Source organism: Gorilla gorilla, chromosome 23 (assembly GCF_029281585.2).
Source record: "Gorilla gorilla gorilla isolate KB3781 chromosome 23, NHGRI_mGorGor1-v2.1_pri, whole genome shotgun sequence".
Taxonomy (NCBI): Eukaryota; Metazoa; Chordata; class Mammalia; order Primates; family Hominidae; genus Gorilla; species Gorilla gorilla.
In genome coordinates this window covers 21,345,214-21,359,344 of record NC_086018.1, presented here as the reverse complement: position 1 = coordinate 21,359,344, position 14,131 = coordinate 21,345,214, and the positions used below count along the sequence as shown (strand labels likewise).

At 49.7% G+C, this 14,131-nt stretch overlaps 1 protein-coding gene across 19 annotated transcripts in view; it reads right to left on the bottom strand.

Annotated features, from left to right (window-relative positions):
* SLC2A11 (solute carrier family 2 member 11) overlaps positions 1-14,131 on the bottom strand; it is a 31,305-nt gene that overhangs the window by 15,342 nt on the left and 1,832 nt on the right. For all 19 annotated transcript variants that reach the window (XM_063704689.1, XM_055375134.2, XM_055375138.2 and 16 more), the window contains exons 2-3: positions 10,374-10,472; positions 3,913-4,073 (exon numbers count right to left, since the gene is read on the bottom strand). In XM_063704689.1, coding sequence (XP_063560759.1) covers positions 3,913-4,073; positions 10,374-10,472 — 260 coding nt within the window. The remainder of the gene's footprint in view (positions 1-3,912; positions 4,074-10,373; positions 10,473-14,131) is intronic.

Sequence of the window (14,131 nt, the reverse complement as noted above, 5' to 3'; positions counted from 1 at the left end):
AGTACTAGCAACTATACATGATCGTGGCCCCAAGCCAAGTTCAAAGAGCTCTGCCACTCAACCCTTTAGCTTTAGGAGAGCCTGTGGTGCTCAAAGTGGCAGTTAAAATACCCTAAAAAGGGATCACAATGCAAAACCAAAGCTTTTTAAGTTGAGCTACTCTCCTTCAGCAAATTACTATCCATATACATATATATATATATTCAGAGATAGGGTCTCACTATGTCACCTAGGCTTGAGTGCAGTGGTGCTATAACAGCTCACTGCAGCCTCGACCTCCCAGGCTCAAGTGATCCTCCCACCTCAGACTCTTCAGTAGCTGGGACCACAGGTGTGTGCCACGATGCCCGGCTAATTTTTTCTATTTTTTTTTTTTTTTTGTAGAGATGGGGTTCTGCTATGTTGCCCAGGCTAGTCTCAAACTCCTGGGCTCAAGAGATCCTCTTGCCTTGGCCTCCCAAAGTGCTGGAATTATAGGCATGAGCCACCATGCCCAGCCTGCTAACCTCTTAAGGAGAAAGAGCTCCTGGCCTTGTCACTAGGCCCTAGTGGGGAATAAACACCAGACTGCGGGATGCCACAGGGCCATGTACTCATCATAACTGGGTGCTGTATGACACCCTCCTACTAAGGTTGAGTGTCCCCTGCAGCACTCCATCACTGAATAGAAGTGGTATAAACCAAACTTGCCCAATGTGGACCCCAAAGTTTCCCATGAATAGGTCACTCATATCAGCTTGGACCTAAAAGGTAATGAAGGACTTAAACTTATCCTATAGACAGATTTTTTAGCATGGGCTTTTTTTTTTTTTTTTGAGACAGAGTCTTGCTCTGTCACCCAGGCTGGAGTGCAGTGGCACGATCTCGGCTCACTGCAAGCTCCGCCTCCCAGGTTCACGCCATTCTCCTGCCTCAGTCTCCCAAATAGCTGGGACTACAGGCACCTGCCACCATGCCCGGCTAATTATTTTGTATTTTTTTAGTAGAGATGGGGTTTCACCATGTTAGCCAGGATGGTCTCAATCTCCTGACCTCCTGATCCGCCCGCCTCGGTCTCCCAAAGTGCTGGGATTACAGGCGTGAGCCACCGTTCCTAGTCTAGCATGGACTTCTTTTCCTTTTTTTTTTTTTTTTTTTTTTGAGATGGAGTCTCACTCTTGTCTACCAGGCTGGAGCGCAGTGGCACAATCTTGGCTCACTGCAACCTCTGCCTCCTGGGTTCAGGTGATTCTCCTGCCTCAGCCTGCTGAGTAGCTGGGATTACAGGCGTCCGCCACCATGCCCGTCTAATTTTTGTAGTTTTAGTAGAGATGGGGTTTCACCATGTTGGCCAGGCTGGTCTTGAACTCCTGACCTCAGGTGATCCCCCCGCCTCAGTCTCCCAAAGTGCTAGGATTACAGGCAGGAGCCACCGCACCCGGCCTGTCCCTTTTTCAAAAGATTTGGTTGGACAAAAAGTCTTAGATGAAGCAGAATTTGAAGAATGGTTTCAAGGAGGTACAGGGAAACACTAAGTGGGTGAATCTTTTAAAATTAGCCCAGAACCTGAAAATATAGCTGGGTGCCATGGCTCACGCCTGTAATCCCAGCACTTTGGGAGGCCGAGGTGGGTGAATCACCTGAGGTCAGGAGCTCGAGACCAGCCTGACCAACATGGAGAAACCCCATCTCTACTAAAAATACAAAATTAGCCAGGCGTGCTGGTGGGCGCCTGTAATTCCAACTACTTGGGAGGCTGAGGCAGGAAAATCACTGGAACCCAGGAGGTAGAGGTTGCGGTGAGCCGAGATCACGCCATTGCACTCCAGCCTGGGCAATAAGAGCGAAACTCCGTCTCAAAAAAAATAAAAAATAAAAAATAAAATAAAATTAGCCCAGAACCTGAAAATATACATAAATATGTTTCTGCTTATCAGAAGCCCCCTCCCACTGCAAAGAGGCTCTTCATAAGCAGATGGACAATATGACCCTCTATCCGTAGATGGCATTCAACTGCCTCCCTTGACCATCCCGGTGCTTACTCAGTTGGGTGATAAACAAAGCAAATAGGGTAGCAAGGACAGAAAATGCACATGGGCTGAACAATAGGGGCTTCCTGTCACCAAGATGGTTGTGTTCCCCTACACAACCAACCCTGAGCACCCAACAATGGGCAACACATTTCAGAGCTCCAGTCAGCTGCTGAATGGAAGAACTACATCCCCCTGTCCTGGGGAGGGGAACAGACATTTGCTGTAATTAGAATAGGCATACATGCTAAATTTGAATTTTTAATTTCTTCCTTTCATGCTTATGCCAACTGTACCAGGTATCATGAGATAGCCGCGCAATAGTTATTACCTCCGTCTTCTTCGTGGGAAGAGCCCCACTTTTGTTTGTGACTGTTCCCCTACTCCCCACGGTGCAGATATGAGCCCAGTGGTCTAATCCAGTCTTGCTGATCCGGTGCTGGTGCTATGGTTTGAAGGTTTGTGTCTCTTCCAAAATTCAGGTTGAAATTTAATTTGCAATGCAACAGTATTTAGAGGTAGGCCTTTGGGAGATTGATTAGGCCATGAGAACTCCACCTTCATTGATGGGACTAGTGCTTTATAAAAGGGCTGGAGGGAACTAGGCAGGCTCTTTGTGCCTTTTGCCCTTTTGTCTTTCACCATATGAGGACACAGCATTCGCCCTTTCTGCCATGTGAGGACACAGGGACAAGGCACCATCTTGGAAGCAGAAAGAGTAGCCCTCACAGTACACTGAATCTGCTGGTGCCTTGATCTTGGACTTCACAGCCTCCAGAACTGTGAGAAAGTAAATTTCTGTTCTTTATACATTACCCAGTCTCAGTTATTTTGTTATGGCAAGAAAAATAGACTAAGATCGCTAGTAAGCCAGCTGTTTTGAGACAGGGGCTCACTGTGTCATCCAGGCTGGAGTACAGTGGCACAATCAAGGCTCACTGCAGCCTCGATCTCCTGGGCTCAGGTGATCTTCCTGCCGCAGCCTCCCGAGTAGCTGAGTCTACAGGCATGCGCCACCATAATTGGTTTTTTTTTTTTTTTTTTTTTTTTTTGAGATGGAGTTTTGTTCTGTTGCCCAGGCTGGAGTGCAGTGGTATGATCTTGGCTCACTGCAACCTCTGCCTTGCGGGGTCAAGCGATTCTCCTGCCTCAGCCTCCCGAGTAGCCAGGACTACAGGAGTGTGCCACCACGCCCTGCTAATTTTTGTATGTTTAGTAGAGATGGGTTTTCACCACGTTGGTCAGGCTGGTCTCAAGCTCCTGACCTCAGGTGATCCACCCGCCTCAGCCTCTCAAAGTGCTGGGATTACGGGCATGAGCCACTGCGCCCAGCCCATTCCTAGCTAATTTTTTGTAGAGATGGGGTCTCACCATATTGCCCAGACTGTTCTCAAACTCCTGGACCCATGCAATCGGCCCCGCTCAGCCTCCCAAAATGCTGGGATTACGTGGGTGAGCCACCATGCCTCACCAGGCCTGGCTTCTAAGAACTTCTTTCATGCTATGAGCTGCCCCCCTTCCTTCCAGCTATTACATTTTTGATTCTGTTAATCAGAGTCAGTTTGTATTCTTTGAAATCCAAGAATTGCATTAGATACGCAGGAGGAGAGTGAGGCCCAGGAAGAAAATAACTTGTTTAAATTAAGGTCAGTTAGCACTTGTTGGCAGACATGAAATTAGAAACCAGGAGTCCTCCCTCTCTTGTAGCACAGGACTGTTTGCTCTACCAAATCCTTGAAGATGTGTCTTGCAAGGTGAAACTCCAGGCAGAGTAAGAGGCTGGATGAGGAGCTGATCTGGGCCTGGAGCTTGCCGGGCCTCTTCCTTCTTCCACATTCCACAGCCTGCAGGCTGCAGCGCTCCTCATTAAAGGGCATTCAGGGGGTACACAGGAAGCACTTACCTTCCCAGTGTGATGGCCAAGGGACCTGCAAGCAGTGCTCCAAAGAGGCCTCCCAGGGGATACAGAGACACGATGAGGGACCACATAAGTAGGACTAGGTGATCGGGCAGTGGCTCTCCAGTACGCGCCTGCCACGTCTCATTGGTGAATTCCTGAATGTGCTGTGGACAGAAATGCCAGTCAGCCTTCTGGGGATGGTGGCGTGGGGGTGCTAGACAAAACAAGCCTTCTCCCCAACAGGGCTCCATGCCTCTGCAGAACAGGCAATGAGAACAGGCACCGTGTCTTCTGAGCTCCCCCTGGAGCAGGAACCAACTCGCCTGAGCACCTCCCTTGTGCAGGGCACCATGCTGGTTCTTTCATGGGCAATATCTCTCAGAGCCTAGCACTGGACTTGCTCCATTTGCCCCTCTCTGCGAAAACACTATTTCTCTCTACTCACACAACACTCCTGACAGCACATGTGTGGATATTTTCCCACATCAAGCAATTCTCTAACTCTCCGGACACAAGCTGGGTGTACTACAATGTAATCCCATTCTGACACTATCCACCTGGAGTTAGCATCAAATCCCACAAGTCAAAGGGCTCCATTCCACAAGACTGTCCCCTCTTCAGATGCCAAGTGCAACTCCTGCACTTCTGACCAACTGGCCATCAGTTGGGGATTCCTAGGATCCTTTCTGTGGGTTTGATAATTTGCAACAATGGCTCACGAAACTCAGGAAGGCCCTTTACTTCCATTTACTGGTTTGTTATGAAGGATACAACTCATGAATAGCCAGATGGGAAAGATGCACTGGGCATGATCCTGGGAGAGTAGGTTGCTAGAGGCTTCCATGTCCCCTCCAGGAGCACCACCTTCCCAGCACCTCAATGTGTTCACGAACCTGGAAGCTCATCAAATCTTGTCATTCAAGAGTTTTTATAGACCTTAATCTTCAGCTCCTCTCCCTTTCCTAGAGCTCCGTGAGTGGGGCTGAACATTCTGACCCTCTAATCTCTTGGTCTTTTTGGTGACCAGCTCCATCCTGAGGCAATCTATTGGCCCTACCCTATCATCCCATTAGCATAAGTGCAGGTATGATGAAATGGGGCTCATTGCAAATAACAAAAGATGCTCCTATCACTCAAGAAATTCCGTGGCCAGGCACGGTGGCTCACACCTGTAATCACAGCACTTTGGGAGGCCGAGATGGGCATATCACCTCAGGTCAGGAATTCAAGACCAGCCTGGCCAACATGGTGAAACCTCATCTCTACTAAAAATGCAAAAAAAAAAAAAAAAAATTAGCCAGGTGTGATGGCAGGCACCTGTAATCCCAGCTACTTGGGAGGCTGAGGCAGAAGAATTGCTTGAACCCGGGAGGTGGAGGTTGCAGTGAGCCAAGATTGCACCATTGCACTCCAGTGACAAGAGCAAAACTACGTCTGAAAAAAAAAAAAAATTCCAAGTTTTAGGAGCTCTGTGCCTGGAACCAAGGACAAAGATCTATTATATTTCTTATTATACACACCCGAGGAATCCACTGCAGTCCCCTCCCACCCTGCTTTTGCCCCAGGGAGCCACCTGTGCAGCCCACATCAGTAGGCTCCCTTACTGACCAACTTGGCCAATGGTGAGCACCAGCAGGACATCAGGAGGCAGGAGAGAGAAGTAGGAGTGTCTGTTCCCTGGCTCCCTCCCTGGGAGGTTGCCTCAGCCTGGCTGCGATCCTCTCAAGGGGACCTATGTCTCTTTCCTTCCAATTTCAGTAATCTCTCCATCCACTGGTCATAGCTCAGAGCAGCCTCCAGCTCCTGGGCTCAAGCGACCCTCCTGCCTCAGCCTCCTGAGTAGCTGAAACTAACAGGCACATACCAGCATGCCAGGCTAATTTTTAAATTTTTTTGTAGAGACAGGGTCTCACTATGTTGCCCAGGCTGTTCTCCAATTCCTGGCCTCAAGCAATCCTCCTGCTTCAGCCTCCCAAAGCACCGGGATTACAGACATGAGCAACCATGCCCAGCCTTGGTCACTGTCAAGACTGGGGATTAGGCTCAGGGAGAGGTGAAATGACTTGCTCACAGCGTTAGCCACAGGTCAGAGTTGTACCAGGTAGTTTGAACTCCCCAGACTCCAAACCTCAGGTGAGTGAAGGGAAGCCACATGGTTAGGAAAGACATGAGGAAGACATGGACACCCTTCTCTTGGTTAGAGATGAAATGTCATTTGCAGGTCTCCTGACAGAACAGAACACAAGGGAGAGCAGCGGGTTCAGGTGCTGGGCCAGCTCTCCCCTGCCCAGCTCAGGGCAATGACTGTCAGCCTAGTGCCCACCAGCTGCCTCTCGGGGGAGGAACTGTCCACAGGAACTGGGACCAGGGCCAGCCTCCCCTGACATTGGGTGGAACTCCTCAAGAGTGACCATTGACAAAGATTCTCCTCAGAGTTTTCTAAGTTCTTTTTTTCTTTTTTCTTTCTTTCTTTTTTTTTTTTTTAAAGATAGTGTCTCCCTCTGTTGTCCAGGCTAGAGTGCAGTGGCATGATCATAGCTCACTGTAGCCTCGAACTCCTGGGCTCGAGCCATCCTCCAACCTCAGCCTCACAGGTCCCTACAACTACAGGCCCATGCCATTGTGCCCTGTTGAATTTTTTTTACTTTTTTGTAGATACTGGGTCTCACTGTGTTGCTTAGGCTGGTCTCAAACTCCGGGGCTCAAGCAATCCTCCCACCTCGGCCTCTCAAAGTGTTCGGATTAGAAGCATGGACCACTGCACCCGGCCTTCTGAGCTCTTTTTCAACTAGGTCTCAACTTTTGGACTTCTGTGTTCATCTCTGCCTTGTTCAATTTTAGCAAGTATCCTGCTAAGTTGGTTTAGCTAGAATCCTCATCCTCCACATCTGATCACTCTCAAAATGTAATCAGCCTCCTTATCCTCTGCCATCCTCCATGATGTCTGGTTACCCTGGCCTGCCCTCAACAAGAATCCTGTTAGGACAATTTAACCAGAATCCCCCACAAATGCCTGATGATCCTCTTAGTCATTGTGCACCCGCTGACCCCACTCTGCTCCTTGGCTATCAGTTCTCACTTGCCCATTGCTGTATTTGAAGTTGAGTCCAATCTTTCTGCCTCAGGGCAGGACCCCATTCCCACGGTCCCTACAACTAGTGCTTGCCACCTCTTGTATAAAGTCTTCATTACTGTGCTTTGACAAGTGTCATTGAATAGTTTTTTGTTTTTGTTTTTGTTTGAGATGGAGTTTTGCTCTTGTTGCCCAGGCTGGAGTGCAATGATGCAATCTTGGCTCACTGCAACCTCTGCTTCCCAGGTTCAAGCAATTCTCCTGCCTCAGCCTCCCAAGTAGCTGCGATTATAGGCATGCGCCACCATGCTTGGCTAATTTTGTATTTTTAGTAGACACAGGGTTTCTCCATGTTGGTCACGCTGGTCTTGAACTCCCAACCTCAGGGGATCCAACTGCCTCAGACTCCCAAAGTGCTGGGATTACAGGCGTGAGCCACTGCGCCCAGTTTTGTTTTTTGGGTTTTTTTTTGGTTTTTTTTTTTTTTTTTGAGAGGGAGTCTCCCTGTCGCCCAGGCTGGAGCACAGTGGCGAGATCTCAGCTCACTGCAACCTCCGCTTCCTGGGTTCAAGCAATTTTCCTGCCTCAGCCTCTGGAGGAGCTGGGATCACAGGCACACGCCACCATGCCCAGCTAATATTTCTATTTTTAGTGGAGACAGGGTTTAATCATGTTGGCCAGGCTGGTCTCGAACTCCTGACCTCAAATGATCCGCCTGCCTCAGCCTCTCAAAGTGCTGGGATTACAGGCATGAGCCACCACGCCCAGCCTGAATAACTTTTTCTTTAACAATTAGAACTTAACACCATTCAGCAGGGTAGGGGAAGCCTCTGAGCCTAGGAAAGTCTCCTTCGTAGGGGCTGGTGATGGCTGTGGGAGGTAAGGTCTGAGAGTGCCCTGCCTGGCCTGGGATGGACCCCTCTCTAGTCTGAGTGTGCACTGAAGTGGGTGCTCAAATGCTTGATGAATTAATGAATAAATAAACCAATGCATCACCCCTGTAATCCCAGCACCTTGGGAGTCCAAGGCAGGTGGATCACCTGAGGTCAGGAGTTTGAGACCAGCCTGGCTAACATGGTGAAACCCCATTTCTACTACAAATACAAAAAATTAGCCGGGCGTGGTGGTGGGCGCCTGTAATCCCAGCTACTCGGGAGGCTGAGACAGGAGAATCGCTTGAACCCAGGAGGTGGAGGTTGCAGTGAGCCGAGATCGCGCCACCGCACTCCAGCTTGGGCAACAAGAGCAAAACTCTGTCTCAGAAAATAAATAAATAAAAAATAAACCAACGCAGCCAGCTCAGATCTCCCTTTCTAAACTCTCATCCTTTCTTTAAGAGGCTGGGCTGCTATCATTCTTTCTATCCCCACCTCTATCTTCTGCTAGCAAATATTACTTTGGAGGAAGTTCTCTCAATGGTCAATTACAGCTCTTGGTTCCCCATAAAGGTGATCACCTGGCCCATATCTGGCCAATCTGAGCATCCCAGCCTCCTGACCACATTACTGGTCTGGGAGTGGACATGTAATCCAAACCAGCCCCTCAGGCTCTTCCCTGCCTTTCTACATGAGCTAACCTGGAAGACTTTTGTTGGTGGGGTGAGTTCTCAGCTGGCAGGAAGTGAATCTGGTGACAGCAGCTCCCCAACTGGGTATGAAAACAAGGCCAAGCTGGGCACGGTGGCTCATGCCTGTAATCCTAGAACTTCAAGAGGCTGAGGTGGGCGGACCACTTCAGCTCAGGAGTTTGAGACCAGCCTGGGCAATATGATGAGACCCCATCTCTACTAAAAAATACAAATAAAATAGCTGGGCTTTGTTGTACATGCCTGTGGTCCCAATTACTTGGGAGGCTGAGGTAGGAGGATTGCTTGAGCGCCTCAGCTCGGGACGGGGCGGAGGTTGCAGTGAGCCAAAATTGCACCACTGCACTCCAGCCTGGGTGACAGAGCAAGACTCTGTCCCAAAAAAAAAAAAAAAAAAAACCAGAGAGAGAGGAAAAACAGGGGCAGGACAGCCACAGTTCTGTCCTGGGGCCTGGTTCCTGCAGCTCTCCCCCAGTGCTGTGTGAAGCCCCACATCCCATCATTCCCAGTTACATGATTAGGTACTTGCCCTTCTTACTTAAGCAAGTTAGAGGTGGGCTTCCATCACTGGGGCTGAAAGACCTATCCTTTCCACAGACACTCACAGAACATTGGCTCGGGCCAGGCTACCATCAAGGGCCAGAGATTCAAAGATGACTCAGATGCTGAGAGCAAACCAGCAGGAGAGAGGAGATGGACACAAAACAGCCCTCACACAGCCTAAGAGAGGACAGCCTGCACCAAGGGCTGGAGAGGGAAAAAGGTTTCAAGAAGGTGGTGGTATCTGGGGTGGGCTTCTACAGGTGGAAGAGAGAGGGCCCCTCCGTGGAACGAGGCTTAGAGGAAGGGCTGTGTCATAGGTATTTGAGGAACTATACTTAACTTGCTTTGGTATCAGGGTTGGGGGAGCGAAGGTGTGAGACAGCGAAACCGAGGGGTTCATTTGGTCAGGTCTGCCTGCCCTGCTTGCTTTTTAAAATTTCTTCTTCCTTTTTCCATGAAGCTGAGGCCGTGGTAGCTCAAGGCCTCACCGCTGAACACGGAAACTTAATCTCCACTGGCTACTTTATAAATAACATTGATGAGACCGGGCACGGTGGCTCATGCCTATAATCCCAGTACTTTGGGAGGCTGAGGCAGGCTGATCACCTGAGGTTGGGAGTTTGAGACCAGCCTGACCAACAGGGAGAAACCCTATCTCTACTAAAAATACAAAATTAGCTGGGCATGGTGGCGCATGCCTGCAATCCCAGCTACTCGGGAGGCTGAGGCAGGAGAATCGCTTGAACCTGGGAGGTGGAGGTTGTGGTGAGCCTAGATCGTGCCATTGCACTCCAGCCTGGGCAACAAGAGCGAAACTCCATCTCGGAAAAAAAAAAAAAAATTCTGAGCAGGGGAGTGACTTGAAGAGATGAAGATGGGGAGAGGCTGAAGGCAAGGAGGCCAGTGAGGAGGCTGGGCCAGAACTGGGAATGTGGTGGAAACATGGGGAGAAGTGGCTGGATTCCAGAGGTAGTTAGGAAGGACTTAGTGTCCAAGAGACGAAGAGAAGAGTCAAGGCTGACCCCCCATCACTAGGTGGAAGATGGAGTCATCTGCTGAGATTAGGGACTCAGGAGGACATGCAGGTTTGGGGAAGATGTATGCTCAGTTTGAGCCTGCAGGAACCTGTGGGCCAACCCATTGGAGACAAACTTGTGGCAGAAAGCGCCACCTAGTGGATGCCTGGCTGAAGCCCCTCAGTGGGCAGCTGTTAGCCAGTACCCACTCAGACAGGGACAGTCTCCACCCAGAGAGGATACATACCGAGGTCGGGGCATTGATGATAGAGAGGTTATAGCCAAACTGAAAAGTCCCACCAATGCCGGCAGCGCAGATGGTCAGGAGCAGGATCCTGCCCTGAATCTGAGGAGAGAGGAGAGAACACAGAGTGACCAACAACAGCCTCCACCCCCTCCCTGGACCAGAGCTGCCAATCACAGCATTGCAATTTATTTGAATCAGGCAGTGATGTCTCCACTTTGCAGAACAGGAAAGCGAGGCACAGAGAGGAGCTACCTGGGTCACATGGCTGGCAGGTAGCAGAGGAACCCAAGCCTCCTGTTCTGAGTCCAGGACCCCACTTTACCCTCACCCCACCCATAGCCCCAACATTTCCCTGAGCTGGAGAGCGGTTCCCATCCCTCCTTGTTGGGCTGCCCCTGAGCACGTCTGCTGTGTTTGGGGAAGACAGTCCCCTGAGCTGGGGCCCCAGTAGAGTAAGGCTCTGCCTCCAGCAGGACAGGAGCCTCTGACTTGCCCCAGGAAAACCTTCTCCGACAGAGTGGCCAGGCTCCAGGAATCTGGGCTGAGCCACCTCTCTTACCTCCCACCAGCATGTTCTGCAATGAGGATAAGAGGAGATGCCACATGGACCTGCAGGTGCAAGGACTTGGGGACATATGAGTAGCAGAGAGGCAGCATAAATGGCCCAGGTGCCTGGTCCCTATCCCAGCTCTCCCCTTCCTTCCTCATCCTAAGTGACTTCCTTACCTGGACCTGCAGATAATGAAGCCTACTTCTAGGCTGAGTACCCGTGAGTCATGCACACTTGGTACACAAAAGGACAGTGAAACACCCTTAGAGATGGAGGGAGAATTCCCCAAGGCATCCCTGATGCCTCATCCTTTGTAGTTGGGATTTTCTTTTTTTTTTTTTTTTTTTTTTTTGAGACTGAGTCTTGGCCTGGTGCAGTGGCTCACGCCTGTAATCCCAGCACTTTGGGAGGTGGAGGCGGGTGGATCACAATGTCAGAAGTTTAAGACCAGCCTGGCCAAGATGGTGAAACCCCATCTCTACTAAAAATACAAAAATTGGCCGGGCGCGGTGGCTCATGCCTGTAATCCCAGCACTTTGGGAGGCCGAGGCGGGCGGATCACGAGGTCAGGAGATTGAGACCATCCTGGCTAACACGGTGAAATCCCGTCTCTACTAAAAATACAAAAAATTAGCTGGGCGTGGTGGCGGGCGCCTGTAGACCCAGCTACTGGGGAGGCTGAGGCAGGAGAATGGTGTGAACCCGGGAGGCGGAGCTTGCAGTGAGCCGAGATAGCGCCACTGCACTCCAGCCTGGGCGACAGAGCGAGACTCCGTCTCAAAAAAAAAAAAAATTAGCTGGGCGTGTTGGCAGGCGTCTGTAATCCCAGCTACTCGGGAGGCTGAGGCAGAGAACTGCTTGAACCCGGAAGGTGGAGGTTGAGTGAGACTCCGTCTCAAAAAAAAAAAAAAAAAGAGAGAGAGAGAGACGGAGTTTTGCTCTGCCGCCCAGGCTGGAGTGCAATGGTGCAATCTTGGCTCACTGCAATCTCCGCCTCCCAGTTCTAGCGATTCTCCTGCCTCAGCTTCCCGAGTAGCTGGGATTGCAGGCATGCACCACCACACCCAGCGAATTTTTGTATTTTTAGTAGAGACTCCTGACCTCAAGTGATCTGCCCACCTCAGCCTCCAAATTGCTGAGATTACAGACGTGAGCCACCGCACCCAACCTGTAGTTGAGGTCTTCTTAGGGATTCACAGAAGCATTTATCTTTCTCGTTTTGTGATTTTTTGTTTTGTTTTTTGAGACAGGGTCTCATTTTGTCACCCAGGCTGGAGTGCAGTGTCGCAATCTTGATTCACTGCAGCCTCAACCTCCTGGGCTCAAGCGATCCTCCCACCTCAGCCCCCCACCTCAGTGCCTGTGTGGGACTACAGGCACACACCATCATGCTGGGCTAATTTTTTTGTAGAGATGGGATTTCACCATATTGCCCAGGCTGGTTTCAAACTCCTGAGCTCAAGCGATCCACTCGCCTTGGCCTCCCAAAGTGCTAGGATTACAGGCGTGAGCCACCATACCCAGCCCACTCTTTTGTGATTTTTAATTACAAAATGACACGTTTGTTAAGATTTTTGAAAATTCAGTATATACTGAAAGTTCTCCACTCCTCCAAAGGCACAACAATGAACTCCTTCCCTCAGGTATTTTCCTAGGTATTTGCAAAGTAGTTGACTTTACAAAAATTGAATCGTTGATATCTTCCCCCAAAAAATACTGCCTTTCTTGTTCTGGCAAATTGTTCTATAGAATTAAGTGTATTATTTTTGAAAACTTTGATACAATTTTCATGACAGAAGGATGTTTGGCTAAGGTTTTCTGAAGTTTCCAGAACCTACGGACTATTTATTCATTCATTAGTCAAATACTGAGTGTTGGCTGGATGTCGTGGCCCACACCTGCAATCCCTGCACTTTGGGAGGCCGAGGTGGGCAGATCACTTGAGGTCAGGAGTTCCAAACCAGCCTGGCCAACATGGTAAAACCCTGTCTCTACTAAAAATACAAAAATTACCCGGGCTTGGTGGTGGGCACCTGTAATCCCAGCTACTCAGAAGGCTGAGGCAGAATTGCTTGAATCCGGGAGGGAGGCGGAGGTTGCAGTAAGCCCAGATCACGCCACTGCCCTCCTGCCTGGGCAACAGAGTGAGACTCCATCTCAAAAAAAAAAAAAAAAAAATACTGAATGTTTATCTCAGCCAGGAAGTGTGCTGGGGGGCAAGATACAGCTGGGAAAGAGACAGCTGTGCTTTCACCATTCAGAGAGATACTGCACTGGAGGGTGGGGGAGCAGAGGAAGAGGCTCTGGAGGGCAGAATCCTGCTGAAGGCCTTGCCATAGGTCTGGAGACAGGTTGGTGACAGGGGCCCTGGCTGCCCATAGTTCCAATAAGGCCTAAGTAACTTTCTCTAAGGCTGGAAGCCTTAGGAAGAAGCCAGGTGAGAAACCTGGCATCTGGTCCCATTGAGGCCAAATTACAGCTCCACGGGGGCTGCATGGAAGTGAGAGCTCCCTTAAGACAGCAGATGTGAAGGAAGCAGCGAACACAGTGCTTGATGGCAGCTGAGCTCATGTAGCAGGAGATATTGACAGGTCTCTAAGACTACAGGAAATTGTTGAATTCAATGAGATCATGCATGGAGATTGCCTATACCGTGCCTGGTCATGGTAAGCATTCAGACATTAGCTATGATAGGGACCATTAATTCAGCAAACAAAGATTTATTGCCTCCCTATTATGGTCAATAATCCTGCTTTTCTAGGTGTTGGGATACAGCAGTGAACAACAGACAAAATCCATGAGCTGTCAGAGCTTTCCCTTCCAGCAGAGAAAGACAAGCAATCGCAAAAAGAACAAGCAAAATATATAGTACATCAGCTGGTGCTACAGAGACTTAAAGCAGTGAAGGGGCGTAGGAAGTGTTTGGACCAGGTGGTGCTATTTTATTTTATTTTATTTTTATTTTTTAGAGACAAGGTCTCGCTACGTCGCCCACGCTGGAGTGCAGTGGTGAGATCCTATTAGATCCCTGCAGCTTCGAACTCCTGGGCGATCCTCCCACCTTAGTTGGTGCTATTTTAAATAAGGCTGTCAAGGAATACAAGTGCAAATCAAGACAAAGGAGGTGAGGGAATGTGCCATGCAAATACCTAAAGAAATCAGTCCAGATTGGGAAGGAACCCATAGAAGCGGTGGGCAGTGCGGGCGC